Consider the following 21,984-nt stretch of genomic DNA (forward strand, 5'->3'; position numbering starts at 1 on the left):
TTTCAAAGGATCACTATGATGGGACTAGACTCTCTGTGTGGGGAGGGTGGGCAGTGGTAGCAGGGAGGCCATTTATTTAGCTACTGTAGTAAAAAAAGACAGTGGCTGAGGCCAGGGTGGTAGCAGTAGAATGATAAATGGACAGTGTCTAGATATGTCTGATGTCCAGCTGATGGAATTTGCTGACAGCTTGAATATGAGGGGGGGAAAAAAGGAGTTCAGTGACTTCAGGGTTAGTGGCCAAGCAGTGGAAAGATAGAATTGCCATTAATGAGATAGAAGAATTGCAGATGGAATAATTTTGAGGGGAATATCAGGAGTTCAGTTTGGGGTATGTTGACATTGAGATTTCTGTTAGATGTTCAAGTGAAGATATTGAAGAGGCAGCTGAATACCAGAGTCTGGGAGGGAAGGAATTCCAGTTGGAGGTATACCCAGGAAATAGTGGAGATGCTGAGCATGATAATACTCATGACCTGGACACAGGGAGTTTCTAACCAAGAGTCTATCTACTTCTTATTAAACCCAGATTATTTTACTTAAAACTCTTGTATAAACAACAAATTATATTAATTAACTATATTGCAAGCTTTTTGTACCCAGAGATTGTCTTACCTTTATAAACATAGGGCCCAACTTATCAAGTATTTGTTAATGAATAAATAGGTACTTCTAAGTCGTCAGAAATACCTTGGAAAGAAGTTTAAAAGAAATCTTTCAGGGATTAGGTAATATGTAAGTCAGTATAACAGATGCTAAGTGCCTGTTCCAGGCAGTGTGGGTGCACACTGTGGTGATAGGAAAAACAAGAAAGGAGCCCTCAGGGAACTCATCAGCTAGTGGGAGGGGAAAATCCTCAAGCACATATGACAGAACAAAGGATAGTAAGACCCGAAGAGAAGTAAGAATAAAATCCAGTGGGCAATCAAAAAAGGTTTCAAGAAGAAGGTGGCATTTGAGCTGAAACTTGGGAGATGGGCATGGCTTCAGAAAGGGAAAAAGGCCCTTGAACGGCAGGTGGTTCGTTTTAGGTGGAGCATGATAGAGGGAGATGTAAGAAATGTCTGAAGTCCTGGCCTTCATTCTTGAAAATTATTTTGAGTATAGAATTGAGAATGTTTCCCTTTTAGTACTTGAAAGACATCACCCCACTATCTTCTCACTTGCCTGTTTGCAATGAGAAGCCTGCTGTTCTTGTCTTTGTTCCTCTCTGTGGGTTGTGTCTTTTCTTCCTCTGGCTGCTCCTAAGATTTACCTTTTACTGAATGTTTTAAGCAGTTTTATTATTATATGCCTTAGTGTCATTTTCTTCATGTTTCTTTTGCTTGTGTTTTGCTGAGCTTATTGGAAATGTAGGTTTATAGTTCTCATTAAAATTGGGAAATTTTCTGCCATTATTTCTTCAGATATTTTTCTGCCCACCCTGCCAGCCAGGGACTCTAATTACACATGTATTGGGCTACTTTAAGTTTTTCCACAGCTCACTGATGACCTGTTTGCTTTTTAAGTCTTTTTTCTCCATGTGTTCCATTTTGTCTAGTTTCTATTGTTATGTCTTCAAATTCATTAATCTTTCTTCTGCTCTTAGTCCCACTCAGTGTACTTTTCACTTCAGACATTCTAACTTTCATTTCTATAAATTGGAATTGGGTGTTTTTAAATATTTTTTAATTTGCTATTTAACATGTTCAGTCTTCCCTCTAGCTTCTTTTTTTGTGTGTGTGGTACGCAGTCCTCTCACTGTTGTGGCCTCTCCAGTTGCAGAGCACAGGCTCCGGATGCGCAGGCTCAGTGGCCATGGCTCACGGGCCCAGCCGCTCCGCGGCATGTGGGATCTTCCCGGACCGGGGCACGAACCCATGTCCCCTGCACTGGCAGGCGGACTCTCAACCACTGCGCCACCAGGGAAGCCCGCCTCTAGCTTCTTGAATGTTCTCTTTCCTGCTGAGGAATGAAGAATTCATTCATTCACAGCTTACTGTGTGGAAAGCTATTGGCTATGTGTTGAGGTTATAAAAATAAACAAGATATATACTTCCCCTCCCCGAAGTGCTTACAGTTAGTGGGGAACAAACAAGTAACCAGGCGATGACAAGAGTGCCCTGATGGGAGAAGTGAGGGATGCTGTGGGGGAGATAAGAACATCTCCAACCTGAGATGGGGAAGAAAGACTTTTGGGAAAGCGACATCAGAGCTACCGCTAGAATGATACACGAAGTGTGAGAATGACTAGGAGTTTTGCAACTTTTTTCTGATTGTTAATGTTTCCATATTATAGTAACTTGGAAAATACAGAAAGATATAAAAACTCTAATTTTAAAAGTGGTTTGCACATCAATAAGTTAACAAAGCATGGTGACTTATGGAGAAATTACCCTGTGATCCTTTCTGGTTTTTTTTTTTTTAATTGCTGAAGAATCATCAGGAGAAGAACAAAAAGAGCCCCACCTCGTTAGTCAGGACTCTGTTCTCAAGGTCTGAGTTCTTAGGGAGTTTTCTGGGAGAGGAAAACAGAGAGAGAGAGAGAGACTGCAGGAACTGAAAGACGCTGGAACAAGCCCTTGTTTTTGATGGTACAGGGTAGAACTTCTCAAAGTGTGGGTGGGGGTCATCTTCATCAAAGAGACCTGGGAGCATCTGTGTAAAAATGCTGATGTCTGGGCTACATTCTGGATCTGCTGAGTCAGAATCAGTGGAGGTTGAGTCTGGAAATCTGTATGTAGATTACACTCTAGGTGATTCTAATACATCCTAAATTGGAGAATCATTGGCCAGATCAGGTGGGAGAAGATATTAGAGGCTTGGTAGTTTGATGTTTAAAAGAGGAGGGCCCAGGAGAGGGTTCAAGGTGGCAGCATAGGAAGATCCTGAACTCACCTCCACCCACAGACACAATAAATCTACAACTACATATGGAATAATTCGCTCTAAAAAGGACATGAAAACTGGATGAACAGAGTCTCCAGAACAAAAGGTAAAAGGACAACATCAAGGCGAACAAGAGAAACAGAAATATGGTCATGCCAAGGAAAAAAACCACACCCTAGCCATGGAAATCCACAATCGGGAAGGATCACAAAGGCAGAGTTTTTTCTGAGGAGCAAGGGATTTGAGCTCCACATGAGGCACCCCAGCCCTTAGATCATGCACAGGAGAGATGAGCACCCAAAACACCTGGCTTTGAAAACCAACAGGAAATATGTCCAGGAAAATTATGGAACTCCAGAGAACAGAAAACCACAGCTTAAAGAGCTCATGCACAGACTCACTCAACCTGAAAATCAGTGCAAAAACACCAGATTGAAAGTGCCTGGACCATAGGTGAGGGGGACCCACTTACTAATCTTGAAGTATCTGCCAAAGAGGCAGGAACCAGTTGGGACACTACCCTGGGACTGAGACACTGACGAGAGCCATTTTTGTGATCTCAGGCTGCCTTGCTAATACTGGCACTGGAGGGCACCATTTTGGAAATCTCTATATAACCTGTTAGCATCAATGGGCATGCCCCACCAAGAGCCCTGCCTACCCCTGTGCCTTGGCCAGGCCTTACAGCCAGCTGTGCAATAACTCATCCACCAGTGCATGGAAGCCACCGTGGCAGCCACACAGCCATTTCAAGGACTAGCCCCACCCACGAGCATACAACAGCCACCACAACCAGGCTGCACAACCATTCATGGGGCCAGCTCCACCCACCAATGTACCGCAGGAGTAGCTACAACCTGGACACAACAGGAGGGCACATGCAGCCCACATAGGGGACACCCCTGATTACTGGCACTGGTGGCCAGGTGGGATTGCACTTCTGAGCCTCACAGGACATCTCCCACATAAGGCCACTTCTTCAAGACTGGGAAAGGTAGCTGATACATAGAAACAAACACAGAAAATTAGGCAAAATGAGGAGACAGAAGAATATGTTCCAATTAAAAGAACAAGGCAAAACCTCAAAATAGGAACTAAGTGAAATGGAGATAAGCAATATACCTGATTAAGTGTTCATAATAATGATCATAAAGATGCTCACTGAACTCAGGAGAAGAATGGACAAATGCAGTGAGAATTTCACAAAAAGATAGAATATATAAGAAAATACCAAACAGAAGTTGTAAATGAATTGAAAAAAATCCACTAGAGGGGTTCAACAGCAGATTGGATGAGGTAGAAGAAGAAATCAGTGAACTGGAAGACAAAGCAATGGAACTCACCCAAACAGAGCAGCAAAATGAAAAAAATAATTTAAAAAAATGAAGAATACCCTAAGAGAACTTTGGGACAACATCAAGTGGAATAACATTTGCATTATAGGGGTTCCAAAAGGAGAAGAGAGAGAGAAAAGGCCAGAATAATTATTTGAAGAAATTGTGGCTGAAAACTTTCCTAATCTGCAGAAGGAAACAGACATTCAAGACCAGGGAGCCTAGAGAGTTCCAAATAAGATGAACCCAAACAGACACACACTAAGATACATTATGATTAAAATGGTAAAAGTTAAGGATAAAGAGAGAATCTTAAAATCAGCAAGGGAAAAACAACTTGTTAAATACAAGAAGAACCCCATATGACTATCAGCAGATTTTTCAGCAGAAACCTTATGGGCCAGAAGGGAGTGGCATAACATATTCAGAGTGTTGAAAGGAAAAAGCTTCCAATCAAGAATTCTCTACCAAGCAAGGCAATCATTCAGAATTGAAGGAAAAATTGAGTTTTCCAGTTAAGCAAAAGCTAAAGACATTCACCACCACTAAACTGGCTCTATAAGAAATATTAAAGGGACTTCTTTAAGCTGAAAAAATGGCACTAATTAATTATATGAAAACGTATGAAAGTAAAAGATTTCACTGGAAAAAGTAAATATTATATGAAGCTGGTGGATAATCACCTATAAAGCAACCAGGAATGTTAAAAATACAAAAGTAGTAAAATTAACTACAATTAAAATAATTAGTTAAGGGATACATAAAATTAAAAGATTTAAAATGTCTCATCACAAGTATAAATGTGGAGGGGTGTAAAAATATAAAGTTTTGGAATGTGTTCACATTTAAGTTGCTACCAACTTGGAACAGACTGCTAACTTACATAGGATGTTGTATGTGAACCTCATGGTAACCACAGGGGAAAAACTTATAGTAAATACCCAAAAGAAAATGAGAAATGAATTGAAATATACCGCTAAAGAAAACCACCAAAACACAAGGATAGAAAGAGAAGAAGAAAGGAACAAATAGGAACCACAAAAACAGCCAGAAAACAATTAACAAAATGGCAATAAGTAAATACCTATCAATAATTACTTTAAATGTAGATGGAATAAATTTTCCAATCAAAAGACAAAGTAGCTGAATGGATTGAAAAAAACAAACAAACAAGACTCATCTATAAACTGCCTACAAGAGACTCACTTCAGAAGCAAGTACACACACACACTACTATATTTAAAAAGGATAATCAACAGGGACCTACTGTATAGCACAGGGAACTCTGCTTAATGTTATGTGGCAGCCTGGATGGGAGGGGAGTCTGGGGGAGAATGGATATGTGTATGTGTATGTCTGAGTTGCTTTGCTGTGCATCTGAAACTATCACAACATTATTAATTGGCTACACTCCAGCATAAAATAAAAAGTTAAAAAAAAGTGCAACAAAAAAATAAGAAGAAGAGGTAAGATTTTTGAAAAAAAAAAAAAAACAGAAGAAGAAGTAAGTATGCACACAGACCAAAGTTGAAGGATGGAAAAAATATTCTATGTAAATGGAAAAGAAAAGAAAGCTGGAGTAGATATATCAGACAAAATAGGCATTAAACAAAGACTGTAATAAAAGACAAAGAAGGGCATTAGATAATGATAAAGGGGTCAATCCAGTAAGAAGATGTAACATTTATAAATGTATATGCACCCAACAGAGGAGCGCCAAGATATATAAAGCAAATAGTAATGGACTTAAAGGGAGAAATTAAAAGCAATATAATAATAGTAGGGATACAAAATCAATATATAAAAATCTGTAGTGGGAATTCCCTGGCAGTCCAGTGGTTAGGATTCTGCACTTCCACTGCAGGAGGCCCAGGTTCGATCCCTGGTCAGGAAACTAAGATCCCTCAGAGCTGCTTGGTGTGGGCAAAAAAAAAAAAAAAAAAATCTGTGACATATCTATACACTAAGAACAAACTATCCGAAAGAGAAATTAAGAAAACAAACCCATTAGCAATGCAAACCCAAATCAAAAAGAATAAAATACCTAGGAATAAAATTAACCAAGGAGGGGCTTCCCTGGTGGTGCAGTGGTTTAGAATCTGCCTGCCAATGCAGGGGACACGGGTTGGAGCCCTGGTCCAGGAAGATCCCACATGCCATGGAGCAACTAAGCCCATGTACCACAACTACTGAGCCTGCACTCTAGAGCCCATGAGCCACAACTACTGAAGTCCGTGCACTTAGAGCCCGTGCTCCTCTGCAAGAGAAGCCACCACAATAAGAAGCCTGTGCACCACAACGAAGAGTAGCCCCCACTTGCCACAACTAGAGAAAGCCTGGGTGCAGCAACAAAGACCCAACACAACCAAAAATAAATATAAATAAAATAAATAAATTTATATTAAAAAATTAACCAAGGAGGTAAAAGACCTATATGTTGAAAACTACAAGACATTAATGAAAGAAATTGAAGGAGTCATAAATAAGTGGAAAGATATTCTGTGCTCATGGATTGCAATAATTAATATTGTTAAAGTGTCCAAACTACCCAAAGCAATCTACAGATTCAACGCAATCACTATCAAAATGTCAATGGCAAATTTCACAGAACTTAAACAAATAATTCTAAAATTTGTACAGAACTACAAAAGACCCTGAATAGCCAAAATAATCTTGATAAAGAAGAACAAAGCTGGGGAAGTATCACATTCCCTGATTTCAAACTATACTATACTATACTATACTATACTATACTATACTATACTATACTGATACTGGCACAAAAACTGACACATAGATCAGTGGAACAGAATTAAGAACTAAGAAATTAACCTACACATATATGGACAATTAATATATGACAAAGGAGCAGTAGAGAACATACAATGGAGAAAGACAGTCTCTTCAGTAAATATTGTTGTGAAAACTGGACAGCCATATGCCAAAAAAAAAAAAGGAAGAAAGAAATTAGACCACTATCTTACACCATACACAAAAATTAACTCAAAATAGATTAAAGACTTGAAAGAAAGACCTGAAACCATAACCATTACTAGAAGAAAACATAGGCAGTAACCTGATTGACGTCAGTCTTAGCTATGTTTTTGTGGATCTTACTCCAAAGGCAAGGGCAACAAAAGCAAAAATAAACAAATGGGACCAAATCAAACTAAAAAGCTTCTGCACAGCAAAGGGAACCATCAACAAAACGAAGAACAATCTACTGAATGGTAGAAGTTATTTGCAAATCATATATCCGATAAGGGGTTATTTTCCAAAATATATTTAAAAACTCCTACATCAACAACAACAAAAACCTGATTCAAGAAATGGACAGAGGATCTGAATAGACATTTTTCCAAAGAAGATATAGAGAAAGCCAACAGGCACATGAAAAAAATGTTCAACATCACTAGTTATCAGGGAAATACAAATCAAAACCACAATGAGATATCACCTCACACCTGTTAGAATGGCTATTATTGAAAATACAGGTAATAATAAATATTGGGGAGGATGTGGAGAAAAGGGAACCCTTATGCACTATTGGTGGGACTGTAAATTGGTGCAGCCACTATGGAAATTAGTATGGAGATTCATCAAAAAATTAAAAATATAACTACCATATGACCCAGCTATTCCGCTTCTGGGTATTTACCCGAAGAACACAAAAGCACTAATTTGAAAAGATATATGCACCCTTTTGTTCATTGCAGCATTATTTACAATAGCCAAGATATGGAAACAACCTAAGTGCCCATCGATGAATGAATGGATAAAGAAGATGGAATGGAATACTATTCAGCCATAAAACATAATGTAGTCATGCCATTTGTGATAACATAGATGGACCTTGAGAGTATTATACTAAGTGAAATTAGATGGAGAAAGACAGATACCATATGATTTCACTCAAGTGTGAAATCTTAAACAAAAAACCCAAGAAACAAAATAAAACAAACTCATAGATACAGAGAAGAGATTAGTGATTACCAGAGGCAAAGGAGGTTGGAGGGTTGGGTGAAAGTAGTCAACTGTGTGTTGATGGATGGTAACTAGACTTATGGTAGTCTACTCTACTGTATACAGATGTTGAACTATAATACTGTACACCTGAAACACAAGTTTTTGAAAGGAAGAATTAGTTGAATTGTAGGACACTAAGTAAATAAATAAATAAATAAGCGGGACCCAACCCTGGGACAGGTTGCATCCCTAACATCAGGGAGGGGGCTGCAGGTGTTTGATTACAGCGAGGATGAATTTTTTTTTCATATGTTTATTGGTGATTTGAAATCATTGTGGGAGATTTTTCATGTTTTAACTCATTTTTTAATTTGTTTTTAAAAATTTTTTCTTACTAACAAATACCTTTTATATAGAAAAGCTATTTGCTTTTAGTGTATTACACATGTTGCAATATTTTTCCCTTAGTAATGATTATAACATTTATTGAGAACCTAAAACTTGCCAGGCACTATGCTAAGAGCTTTACATATGTGTGTCAAAAAAGTCCTTATCCTAGTAACAACCTTATGAGGTAGTTGCTATTATTATCATTATTATGATTATTCCCATTTTACAGACAGGTCGCTGAGGCTTAGAGAGCATCCTGCTCAAGGACACAGAGCCAGTGAGTGAAGGAATTGGCACTCAGATCAGACTTAGCTGTATCTGACTCCCAAAACTCATGTTCTTTACACCACACCGTTCAGCCCTGGGTGTCATTTTTTAATTTTGTTTGCTGGGGGTTTTTTTGGTGGGGAGTATTTAAAATTTTCCATTTTCATGTAGTCAAATCTATAAAGTCCTTCATTTATGGGTTCTTCTTTTGCTTTTATGCTTAAAATGTTCTTTCCTACCTCAAGTCTCAAGATCAAATAGTTACCAATATTTTCTCATAGTTACATATAATTTCACTTGAAAGCTGTTCCATTACATTTGCATGTGTTTAAAATACACAGAGATAGAAAGAGCTTTTCCCCTCTAAGAAACAACTCGCCAGAATAAATTGTACAATTGCTGGGCTTGAAAATAGGCAATTCAATACAAAACAACTTCTTAAAGTTGGATTTGAACTTAGTAACTTGATTTTTAGCTGCTACTTTTTCTTATGACTGGGGGAGAACTGTGTCAGGATGAGATGCAGTATAAGTACATAAAACATCATGTTGTCTCCATGTTTGGGTCTATCTCCGACCTGGAGGAAGAAAGGTGTGAGCACAGGAGGTAGTGGGAGAAGGCGTTCTGAGCCTCCTCTGAGAGTGGCCCATCACTCCTGGTTCTGGAGCCGGGTCAGCATGTTAGCGTGAGGAGTCCAGGCTGTCAGCAGCTCCCAACTAAGCAGGCGACAGAAGGAAATGCAAAAGGACAGGCCATTCCTGAGAGGCAGCTGCTTGAACTGCAGACAGGACAAGGCTGAGAACTGGGGCTTGCTGGCACCTGAGGGGCTCCTGGTGGGAGAAGGGAATGGTTTAGGAAGAGAGTTATAATACCAATCGAGGCTTATATTTAATGGGTTAGGGCAATTATCAATTTATATCTGGCTATTTCTATAAATCCTACTCTGTTTTACATTTCGAAGCTAGTAATCAGGCTTTGATTAAAATAGTATGAATTGACGATTTTTTAAAAAGCAGAATCAGCTGATTTACATTCAAATCATGAGAAATCATGTTTATGTAACACTAGTACGAACACCAAAAAGCTGTTTTTATAAGGACTCCTTCATTTACTCCTCACAGCCACTCCTTGGGGTAAGTATTGCCATGAGTCCTGTTTTGTCAAGGGGCTGGGGAGCTAGTAGGGGATTCTGCTCAGCCAACAAGAAGCAAGTCACTCATCTCCCCCATCAGGTCAGACCTAAAGAAGGCCTCCAAGCACAGCCGGGGAAGGAATTACTCCTTCAGGGACTTCTGTCATGCATTTTTAGGTGTCCCCAGGGTTAATAAATGTCACAGGGCTGTTCCCCCAGGCCCTGATCTGAGCTGAAAGTAATCTTGCCGGAGACACTGGGTGAGGGCATTTGCTGGAACTGCCCCTTCCAACTGGGATTGCTGAGGAGGCCTGGGCCCAGCCTGAGCTGCTTCAACTTCTGTGACTCCCCAGCCTTTGTGTGCAAGAGGGCTGGCCAAGGCTGTGGGTGGACTCTAAAGCAATACATGTTAACTGTTTGTTCAGCATTTTATTAGAGAATCCAGGCAATTACTGAGGCAGGGTGAGAAAGAGGGCAATGGGAGGCCGCACCGTCACTAGCAATTCAGTTCAGCCCTTGTAAGCTACTCAGGAAAATAAATGCCTTAGGGACAAGTAGTCTGAGACCCCTGCTCCTTGGAGGGCAGGCTGGTCTTCAACTCCATTCTGATCTACTTAGCAAAGCAGGAAGAGCTGGGGAATACCATGTTTTCCCTATGGCATTGCATTTTCATTGATGTTTGAGACTCCTTTTCATTCAGCACCCCAGTCTCTACCTGGCCAACTCAGCCCTAACCAGGTATTTCTACTCAAGACAGCATGAAGTGTTTCTGTTATTTTCTGTTAGCCATGTATCAGGGACCCTATAGGATAACCCTAGCATCTCCAAGCTCCTATTTTCTAAGGATTAGTGGAGTGTTTGCCAAAAAGTTTATCTTAAGCAAACGGGCACAAAGAGAAACAGGTAACCACATGCTAGATGTTCGGTTCCCATATACTGCTGGTGAAAAAAGGAATAATATCTTTGGTTGAAGAGCACATTCCCCTCCCAATTGATTGAGTAGTCAATAATGAAGTATTTATTGAATATCTACTATGTGCTCAATGCCATTCTAATGCTGGCAAAGGGACCAGATGAGTGAATGCGGTGTACAGGAAGAGTACGTCTCTACCAATAGGAGCCTATCTGGTTGAGGAGCCCGAAAAACATGACAGAGCGTGCCAACAAGCAGCCATGTGGTGATGCTGCTGGGCTGTAAAGGGGGCAGTTAGTGGGAATGGGTGTCTTTGGGGAAGACTCGTTAGGATTTAGCTGGGCTCCGAGGATACCAGTTTCAACTGACAAGAGCACTCGGCCCCAGGCCATTAGTGTGGGATGGCCAGGGTTTGTTCACTTGCGACAAATGCCTAGACCTTTGGCTGATCTTCCTGTGAAGCTGCAGGAAGAAGGTCGTGACTCAGTATTTCACCCCGTACATAGCAAACCCCACCTTCCTGTTGGGGTTTGCAGATTGTCATCACCACGTCTTGGTCCCAGTGTGAATTCCTGCCTTTCAGAGGGATGAGTCCAGGGTAGCTCACCGCAGCTTCAGACCCCATGAGGACTTCCGCCAATACCTGTGGTCTAAACCTGCAGCAGCTGGGCCACCACATTCATAGCTCAATGTTTTCTAAAGGATCATTTGTGTACACAAAATAACAGCAATTTGCATAATTAAGGAGCACCATAAAGGGTATTCAGTTGTCTAAGAAAATGGAATTTAAGTTACAAAATAGGTCAGATCTGAAAGGTGACTTGGAATTTAAACATTGTTCCCCCCAGCAAACCAGAACCTGTACTTGGGGAACTTCAGAGGAGCCATGACAGGACACATTATTTTAGCAATACATAAACTGGTGATGACAGGCAGGTTTGCTCCCTTACTTTTTCGTGAATCAGTCCTGAGAGTAAAAGGTGAGAGGAAGGGAGTTCAAGAGGGAGGCCAGCCAACCACCTGAGGTTTTGTGTTCTGATGATCAGTGGCAGCACACGGCATTTAGCTCTATTCATCCTGATGAGAAACACTTTTGATTAAACCTTTCTCTTTTGCACAGAAGAGATTTCTTGAAGTTGATGCATAATCAACTGGTAAAAATCTAATATCTTATTCACATTCAAAGTAAACTAAAGCAAAAATTTGCATTTCCTGTTGAATTTCAGACAATTCCTTTTGCAAAGGCTAAATGGTATGAAAAAGTAGATGCGGAGGACTGTTCCAGGATGTTCCAGGACTCTATTCTGGAACCAGCTAGGGGAGGCTGGGCCAGCTACTTCACTTGCTTTCTTTGGACCTCAGCTTTCTTATCCCTCCTCCCCTGACTCTAGGTCTCCAGGTGTCCCTCCCCACTTCCTCCCCTGATTCCTCCTGGGAGCAGAGTTTGAAATCATCTATCTAGTCCAACCCTCTCATTTTACAGATAAGTTAACCCAGACTAGCTTCATTCTATTTGTTTTTTTATTTGGAGGGTTGGCAATTTATGTGGGAAAAAGAAAAATCTTATGACTAATGAACAATTTGAAACTCACTAGACAGCTGTTCTAGTTCATTCTATGTCCATTTGTCTAGAAGCAACAGAGATCTGTCCAGGTTATTCCAAGTGATGGGGGTTATTGTGAAGGCATGATATTTGGATTCCCGGGAAAGCTGGATCATTAGACCCATCTTTTGGCTTCATATAATGCTTGCATGCTCTCTTCTCTCTCTCTGAATTATTAAAAGCATAGCAAAGTAAAATTCACCCATAATCCCAACATATCTTTTAAAACAATACAAACTAAGAAATGAAAATCCCCCTTTTATCTCCTGGTCTCAGTCTCCAGGAGAAAAAAAATCTGTTAATGGTTTGGTTCATGAGCCTTCCAACTTTTCTCTGTGCTTATCCAGACATATCTAAATATTCTTTTTCAACCAAAAAGTTGTATTGTGTTATATGGCTTGGGCTGCACCTTGCTTTTATCACTTAACAGTATGCCAAGGCCATCTTTCCAGATTAGTACATATAGATCTACTTCATTCTTTCTCATCTGTTTAACAAGTGCCTTACTGGTGAACATTTAGATTTTTTGCATGCCTTTGCCATCACAATGTTGCAATAAGCATTCTTGCCCAGATATCCTTGTATAAGCTTCCTGCAAGTGAGATTCCCAGTTCATAGCATTTTCTTTCTCATAGAGGCTGCCAAATTAGTCCCATCTATTTTTAGTTTGAATTAGATCCAGCTCAAGCCATCTGATGCCAGATTAGCAAGAAGTCCATTACTTTTCTTCAGGGGCCCCTTCCTTGCCCATGAATTTCCTAAGATCCCATGAGTCCTACTGATCCAGTGAGACCAGTTCTGTATCCAGAGAGAAAACTGGAAGGTCTGGTCAGGCCACTAATGGGACCCATTTTGGCTGTCTTTTCTCCCATTGCTGCCATATGTTGTCAAAGCTGAAAACAAGTCCCCATGCCTTATAAGGCATGGCAAAGACCAGTGATGATGGCCAGTGTGATTGGAGCAGAGCAATGGGGGAGAGCAGGGGGAGATGGCCTCGACAAGGGGCAGGGCCACCTCCTGGATGGGTCCTGCCTGACACCCCCAGGACAATGAGCTCTAAGACCTCTTCCAGCTTCACCGTTCTCAAATCCTAAATCAAGATCTAGGAAGCCTTGTATACCAAATATGACTCCTTAATTTGACAAGCTAGATTTTGTGACTTTCAATTTTGACTTTTCTTATTTTCTTCCAAACTCTTAATCATTATTATCAGGAAAAAAAAAAAGTTTCTGATTTTCTTATGGCCATACCTTTTCATACCATGTTTTACCTTGGTACAATCTTATATAGACCATGTTTGTTAAAAGAATATTCCCGAGTGAAGATTAACACAATTTATCTAAATTAACTTTTAGCATATAAATGAAGCCAAAAGATCAGGGAATGAAAACTCCTTCTTCATCATTTTTTATAGAAGCTGTGCCAACTGCAGACCAGTGATGAGCATAAAAGAGAGAAAGGTTAATTTTCCCTATTGATGCTTCTGTTGTTTCTAACTACTCCTTCTGCTGTGATCCCCCAGGCAACAGATGAAGCATTGTGAAGCCTCTAATGGTCCTCTCAATGGACAATTATACATTTTTTAAGATGATAAATTTTGTAGTGCAGCTGATTGCATTAATTTATGAGTGTGACTAAACACAGTGAATCGAAATTTCTTCTGGTTACATTAAGATACTCATCAGAGCCATAATAGAAAGTGCAGTAAACCTGGAATCAGGAAACCTGGAGCTGAGCCTGTCTTTTCCAAGAGCAAGCTGTGTGACCGAATAAATGACCTCACCTCGCTAAGCCTCTCTGTTGCTATCTGTACAAAAGGGAGAGTTTCATGGCCCAATATACTTCAGCTCAGGGAGTGGTTGTGTCTGGGAGGGAAGGGTGTGTTTTCTGAGGGGCACCTGGGATGCTCTAAAGCCTTGCTTAGCTGAAGGTGGTGTATACATGTTTGTTTTATTATTCATCTTTAAACTGTTGGCACACCTTTCATATTTTTGTGACATGTATGATATATTTCACAATAAATTTCTAAAGCAGTTAGTAAGCACCTGCTGACACACTTCACAAAAAGTAAATACCGTACAAGTTTCCCTCTGGATCTCCTAGCAAACAAAATAAACCTAGGTAGAAGACAAAACAAATTTTCCCTTCAAACCAAAACATGTTCTTTTTACAAAGAGTTTAATTGAGAGAGAAATCAGCGAAAATTTTGAATAAAACAGAAGGGCCAATCATGCTTAGTATAGCTCCCTCTGACCCTGGCTCTCTACTGCTCCTTACTTGAGGAGGAGTTTTTAGGTTTCAGTTCTCCTTCTTAGGTTTCTCTCCAGAAATATTCTAGAAAGTCAAAGACAAAGAGAGAATCTGGAAAGCAGCAAGAGAGAAGCATAAAGTAGCATTTTCGTATGTACTACTTTTTTTATATAAATGAAAGGACACTATACATACTGTTCTGTACCTTGTATTTTTTCGTTTATCTTGGAGATCTTTCAATATCAGCTTTATGGATTTAAATTTACTCTTTTTCACAGTATTTCCTTATGTGAATATGCTACAATTTCTCTAACCAGACCTCACTGATAATTATTTAGGTTGTTTCTAGTTTTTGCTTTTGCCCACATTTTTGCAACAACCGTCTTTGTACTTACATCTTCTCATGCATATATGAGTGTATCTGTAGAATAAATCTCAAAGTGTAATTGATGAGTCAAAATGTAGATCCATTTAAATTTTAGTAGATATTGTCAAAATGCCATCCAAAGAGGCAGTATCCCTTTACATTTCCATCAACACAATATGAGAGTGCTACTTTCCTGACACCCTTGTGAGAAGTGCTCTGTTATTCTTATTAGCAAACCTAAGAAGTAAAAATAGTATTTCATTATTTGATGTTTTTCTTCAACTGTAAGTGAAGATAAGGCACTATTTTTTTTCTTTGAACTTTCTGCCTGGTTCCAATGCCCATTTTCCTTTGTTTTTGTTTTTTTCCCTTTACTTATTGCTTTGTAACAGCTCTTTATATACAAGCCCTTTGCAATTATTTTTCTAAGTTTGTGTTTCTCCTTTGTTATTGTTTGTAATATTTTACCTCTTGCAGAAATTTTTAATTATTAGACAGTTGAATTTATCACATTTTTCCTATATATAGCATGAGGGTTGTTTCTTTCTTAGAAAAGTCTTTCCTACTCTAATACCATTATAAATATTTTTCCCAAGGTTGCCTTCAGTATTTTCACTAGTTTGTTTTTAACTTTGAATTTTTTGATTAATGGGGCTCACTTAACTTGTTTAGTGTAAGGAGTGAAATAGGGATCCATCTTTTTAATTTTTCCCCACATTTCTATCCAGCTGTCTCAACTCCATTTCCCAACTAATAATGTTTCTTCCCACAGTTTTGAAATGCCACATTATTTGGGTCTAAAAATTGCTCTATGTATAAATTTTAAATTCTTGGATGGTAAATTGATAAATTAACTAAGTCATTCCAGGCATATCCAAGGAACCATCAAAAGAGTAGCATAAATAGAGTTTGCTTATCATATGCCGGGCCCTGTTGTAAGAGTATTGCATGTATTCACTCATTTATCCACATAACCATGCTTTAAGTAAGGTAGGTACTGTTAACTCCATTTACAGACAAGGACACTGCAGCACAGAGAGGTTAAGTAATTTTCCCAAGGTCACACTGCTTGTGAATGGCAAAGCCATGATTAGAACACAAACAGTTTGACTTCAGGATTCATGCCTCTATCTGCACTCTCTGCTGCCTCCACAAAACAGAAAACACTTTTGTGTGTGCTTCCTACATGCCAGGCACTGTTCTAAGAGCTTCACATATAACTTTACTAAAGCTTCACAACAATCCTAAGATGTAAGTACTACAAATATCCCATTTTACAGATGAGCAAACTGAGGCAGAGTGGAACTATAGAACAGAAAGGGAGGGGGGAATGGTGTGAGCTGAGGCCGGAGAAGGAGGAATTTTGCTGTATCTTCAGAGCAGCAAGGAGTCACAAAAGTGTTTGAAGCAGGACTGACCTGATCAGATTTGGGTTTTGTGAAGCTCATTAGCAGCAGCGTGGAAAATCCATGGGGGGAGGAGTGTAAAGTGGTGTGTGGGAACCAGGTGTCAGGATGGTACCACAATGCAGTGACCATGTATTCCAGGTGGCCATCCAGTGGCAAGTAGGCATTGTCCACATGGCATGAGAATCACTCCTCTAAGGGCAGTTTCCACATGCCAGACATGGAGCTGCCTAACCCTCAAGACAGCTACTCATATAATCTACAATTTCAGAGGAAACCAAAGTGTCAAGGAGTTAAGTACCTCACCCGTACTCACTCAGATAGTTAAGTGTTTGCTTCTGACTGCTAAGCTCACCAGCCCTCTTTATTCAGACCCACAGATTGAGCCCTTCAGACACTGTGGGGGCCAGCCTGGCTGTAGATTTGGCGATTCCTTCCCCATCCTCGGCCTTCTCAGAGTTTGGTAGAAATCAAGGAGATTCTGTTGACAATGTTGATAGATGAGCTGCAGATATAAAAAAAATCTTTAGATCTTTTAAGGGTTTCTTTTCAGTTTTAGGTTAACTTTTCCTCAGACTTCTACATATTCTCCTGAAGTTATTTTGTTAATTTTTATCATTGCTTTCTGCTTGTCTGAATAAAGGGCAAGTTCAGGGTCCACTGCCTACCATACCGCTATTAATGGTTCTCTCTTCCTGCAGATCCGAGTGATGGTGGACCTGTGCAACAGCACCAGGGGTATCTGCCTGACAGGTAGGCTGGCCGAGCACTGACCAAGAGCAGCTTATGCGGGAAACACATATGCTGGCCAAAGGGCTGGGGCAGAATGAACGCCTAGGAACTCCTTAGGTTATAAAAATATATGTTGATTTACTTGTATACCAGATGTTTTCAATGGGCTGAAAATCAATAGTAATATAATTTTGAAAAATAATAATATTTTTGGTATTGCCACAGAAATACAGCCATGGAAAATAACTAGGTCTTGGGTAATTAGAAATATGTGGTACCCTGAACTGAGGTCATTGATGTTTTCCTTATTTCCATTAGTTTTTTAAACGGGAAAAGAAAGGAAAAAGACCTCGCTAAATAGTAGAGAGCTCTTACCAGAAGTAATTATTTCCCTATATCATACATACAGCTTGAATGGGAAGCTCTAGATGCAAACCGCTAATTAGTTAAGAAAATACTTTTTATGAAGAGTGCTTTGTGTGGTGCCTACTATGTGCTGGGTGGGACTGGAGGTTGGTCATACTCTGTCCCCCTCCACGCAGTGAATCAAGGACAAGTAGAAAGGAGGGAGGGAATTAACCTCAAGGCACATCAAGCCTTAGGACCTGGAATGGCTGGTGGATGGGGCAGGGGAAGAGCACAGTGGTCTTTTTTCGTGTTTTCTTTTGGCTGCTCAAGGTCTTAGTTCCCTGACCAGAGATTGAACCCACACCCCCTGCAGTGGAAGCACAGTCTTAACCACTGGACCGCCAGGGAAGTCCCAGGGGAATGGTCTTGATGTGATTATTCCAGAGTCTGAGAGAGACCAGCCTCTTGTCTCAGGGCAGGGACGCCTGCCTCCTGCCCTTCAGAAGCTCATGTGGGGAGCACCTTTGCTGGCCAATGGGCCAGGGACAGAATGAATACCTAGGAACTCTTTAGGTTATGAAAATACATGTTGGTTTGCTTTTACCATATGTTTTTACTGGGCTAAAAACCAATTATAATGTAATTATGAAAAATAATAATATTTTCAATATGGCCATGGAAAATAACTTGATCTTGGGTAATTAGAAATGTGTGGTACCTTGTGCTGAGGCCAGTCACCCAATTCATCACCCTCTGCCCCAGCCAGGCACTAACCAGGCCCAAGGATGGGCCTACGGTGCCTAATTTCAGACACTGCATTTCCTGCCTCTGAGAAGGGGGTGTAGCATTCTGAGGAAACAGAGGGAAATTATTTTTGCATTAAATGTGTATTAGGGAGAGGTCCACATCCAGAGGGCAGAGTGGGAAGACCCTGAGCTCACTCCCTCCCAAAGACACACCGAAACTACAATTACTTATAGAACAACTATCTCTGAGAACCACCTGAAGACTAGCAGAACAGATTTTCTAAACTAAGAATAGAAAGCAAAGGACGCAGTGAGACAGGCAGGAGTGACAGAGACACAGTCTAGTCCAACCCACACCCCCAGTGCAGCAACCCACACACAGGAGGGATGTCACAGCCACAGAGATTCCCCCTGAGGAGCAAGGGCTACAAGCCCCACATCAGGCTCCCCAGCCTGGGAGATCTGTACTGGGAAGACAAGCCCCCATAATGCCTGGCTTTGCAAACCAGTAAGGTTTACGTTTAGGCGAGTGGAAGGGCTGTGGGAGACTGAGACTCTCCTGAGGGGCTTTCACACACATTCATTCACTCTGACTCCCAGCACAGAGGCAGCAGCTTGAAAGTGCTTGGGTCACATGAGAAGGAGACTCACTGATGAATTTTAAGGCGTGTGCTGGAGGGGCAGGGTTCTGGGGATGGAAGCACTGGCAGGCACCATTTCTGTCACTGTCCATCAACCTGACTAACACTGTGTGCCCCACCCTGACTTTCCCCTGAGGACCCACTCCAGCTGGTCCCTCCAAAACACTTTCTGCCCTGCCCCAACCGCTGGGCAGCCCTGGCTGGCACCAGCATCCCTCCAAAGTGGCTCCCACTCCAGGGGGCCAGCCCCGTACCACAGAGCACCCACAATAGTCCCAGACTGGCCTCGAAGTCAGTTGCACTGAGGCCAGTCCCGTGCATCAGCATGCCCACAGCAGTGCTCTGGTGACCAGGGGGGATTGCACCACTGAGCCCCACAGGACACCTTTCACATAAGGCCACTCTTGCAAGACTAGGAGATTTAGCCAACATCCCTAATACATAGAAACAAACACAGAGAGTTAGGCAAAATAAAGAGACAAAGGAATACCTTCCAAATGAAAAAACAAGACAAAACATCAGAAAAGGAACTAAATTAAACAGAGATAAGCAATTTATAAGATAAAGAGCTCAGAGTAATAGTCATAAAGATACCCACTGACTCCAGAGAACAATGGATGAACTCAGTGAGAATTTCAACAAAGAGAAAGAAAATATAAAAAAGAACCAATCAGAACTGAAGGATACAATAATTGAAATGAAAAATACACTAGAATGAATCAATAACAGATTAGAGGATGCAGAACAGATCAGCAATCTGGAAGACAGAATAGTGAAAATCACCTAATCAAAACAGTGAAAAGAAAAAGAATTTTAAACAATGAGATAATTTAAGGGACCTCTGGGTCAAGCAAACATTTGAATTACAGGGGTCCCATAGGAAGAAGAGAGAGAGAGAGAAAGGGACAGAAAGCCTACTTGAAGAAATAATATCTGAAAACTTCCCTAACTTGGCAAAGGAAATAGACATCCAAGTCCAGGAGGCACAGGGAATCCCCAGAAAGATGAACCCAAAGAGGCCCACACCAAGACACATTATAATTAAAATGTCAAAAGTTAAAGAATCTTATAAGCAGCAATAAAAAACTAGTTATGTACAGGGAACCCCCCATAAGACTATCAGCTGATTTTTCAGCAGAAACTTCATAGCCAGAAGGAACCCCTATGTTCATTGCAGCATTATTTACAATATCCAAAATATGAAAGCAACCTAAGTGCCCATTGATAGATGAATGGCTAAAGAAGATGTGATATATATATACAATGGAATACTACTCAGCCACTAAAAAAGAATGAGGGCTTCCCTGGTGGCTCAGTGGTTGAGAGTCCGCCTGCCGATGCAGGAGACACGGGTTCATGCCCCGGTCCGGGAAGATCCCACATGCCGCGGAGCGGCTGGGCCCGTGAGCCATGGCCGATGAGCCTGCGCGTCCTGAGCCTGTGCTCCGCAACAGGAGAGGCCACAACAGTGAGAGGCCAGCGTACCACAAAAAAAAAAAAAAAAAAAAGAATGAGATTTTTCCCATTTGCGGCAAAATGGATGGACCTAGAGGGTAATATGCTAAGTGAAATAAGTCTGACAGAGAAAGACAAATATTGTATGATTTCACTTATATGTGGAAACTAGAAAACAAAACAAATGAACAAACATAAAACAGAAACAGACTCACAGATATAGAGAACAAACAGGGAGGAAAGGGGGGTTAGGGGGTAAGTGAGGGAGATTAAGGGGTACAAACTTCCAGTTATAAAATAAATGAGTCATGGGGATGTAGTGTCCAGCATAGGGAATATAGTCAATATTATTGCAGTAACTTTGTACTGTGACAAATTACTAGACTTATGGTGATCAATTTATAATGTATATAAATGTTGAATCACTATGTAGTGTGTCTGAAACTAATATAATATTGTAGGTCAACTCTACTTCAATTTAAAAAAGAAAGAAAAAATCCTTTTATGGAGTAAATGCACAGCTCTCATGGACTTTAAAGATAACCACAAGACTTTGAAGCCATCTGAAGCTTGTGTTGGATCTCCTCAGTCTATGGCCCCAGGCTCTGGGGAGGTCCTGGTCACTTCACAGTGCACAGTGTGTGTGCAGTTATAAGAAACCTCTTCTGCAATATTCTCCCCAGTACCTCTCGTTACCTGCTGTGTGTTCGGAGCTCAACTCTGGTTGAGTCTGTTGAATGACTAAACCTGTGATTTATGTAAGTGATTAATAGGAGTGGTGGGCTGGTAAGAAAGATGCTTCTCTGAGGAACTCTGTGTCCAGGTCTGACTCTTGTTCGCTTAGTTTAGCCTCAGAGAGAAAAGCCATAATCCTGTGGCTTCTTAGAAAATGCTAATTGAGTTACTCAAGTCACATTTCAGCCCTCACAGAAAATTAAATATCTTCAGAACAGCTTGATCCTTTATTCTGAAACCCTTGTGGCTTAAGCACCTTTCTTCCATCTCCGGGAGTCCCTTTTCAGCGTCCCCGTGTGTGACAGTAATGAGCGCTAGAGAAATGCTCAAATGGATGGAATTACAGGCACAAAAGCCCTGTTGAGAGGCACAGGAAAAGCCTCTTTCTTTCTGAATTTTATAGTGATAGAATGAGAGCCAAGCTGTTCAGTGAATGTGGGCTGGAGCTATTGAGACCACTTAGGAGAGACTGGCGGGATCGCATCTATGCTGGAAATGGGTTGAGGAGGTTATTCTTTGGCACCTAAAAATGCTTTTCAAATGCCAGCCCCTTCATTTTTCATGATAGCTTGAAATTGGGCCTCCTTTTACACAGAAAGCCCTTCAATTAAAACTTAGGTGTGAAAAGTGCAAGTTGAAAGGCAAAGAGGTACCTAGGGATAGGCCAAGCTGCCTGGATTGGGGGCGGGGAGATGACAGGACCCAGGACTGAATTGGGGAACTTCGGGGAGAGGGGCAGAGAGCCTTGGTCCAGAACTCCCAGAAAATGCCTTCAGGAAGGATTGCCAGGGCAGACCCTGGGCTTGGGGCCTGAGAACAAGATGTAGCTCC

The 21,984-nt window shown here is 40.9% G+C and overlaps 1 protein-coding gene across 6 annotated transcripts in view; it reads left to right on the forward strand.

The window, feature by feature from the left end:
- Positions 1 to 21,984, forward strand: part of GLDN (gliomedin) — a 67,462-nt gene that overhangs the window by 12,124 nt on the left and 33,354 nt on the right. For all 6 annotated transcript variants that reach the window (XR_012330106.1, XM_073801001.1, XM_073800999.1 and 3 more), the window contains exon 2: positions 17,198 to 17,249. Coding sequence is in view for 5 of the 6 variants with exons in the window: in XM_073801001.1 (XP_073657102.1) it covers positions 17,198 to 17,249 (52 nt within the window). In the remaining variant the exon portion in view is untranslated. The remainder of the gene's footprint in view (positions 1 to 17,197; positions 17,250 to 21,984) is intronic.

This window comes from Tursiops truncatus, chromosome 2 (assembly GCF_011762595.2).
Source record: "Tursiops truncatus isolate mTurTru1 chromosome 2, mTurTru1.mat.Y, whole genome shotgun sequence".
Taxonomy (NCBI): domain Eukaryota; kingdom Metazoa; phylum Chordata; class Mammalia; order Artiodactyla; family Delphinidae; genus Tursiops; species Tursiops truncatus.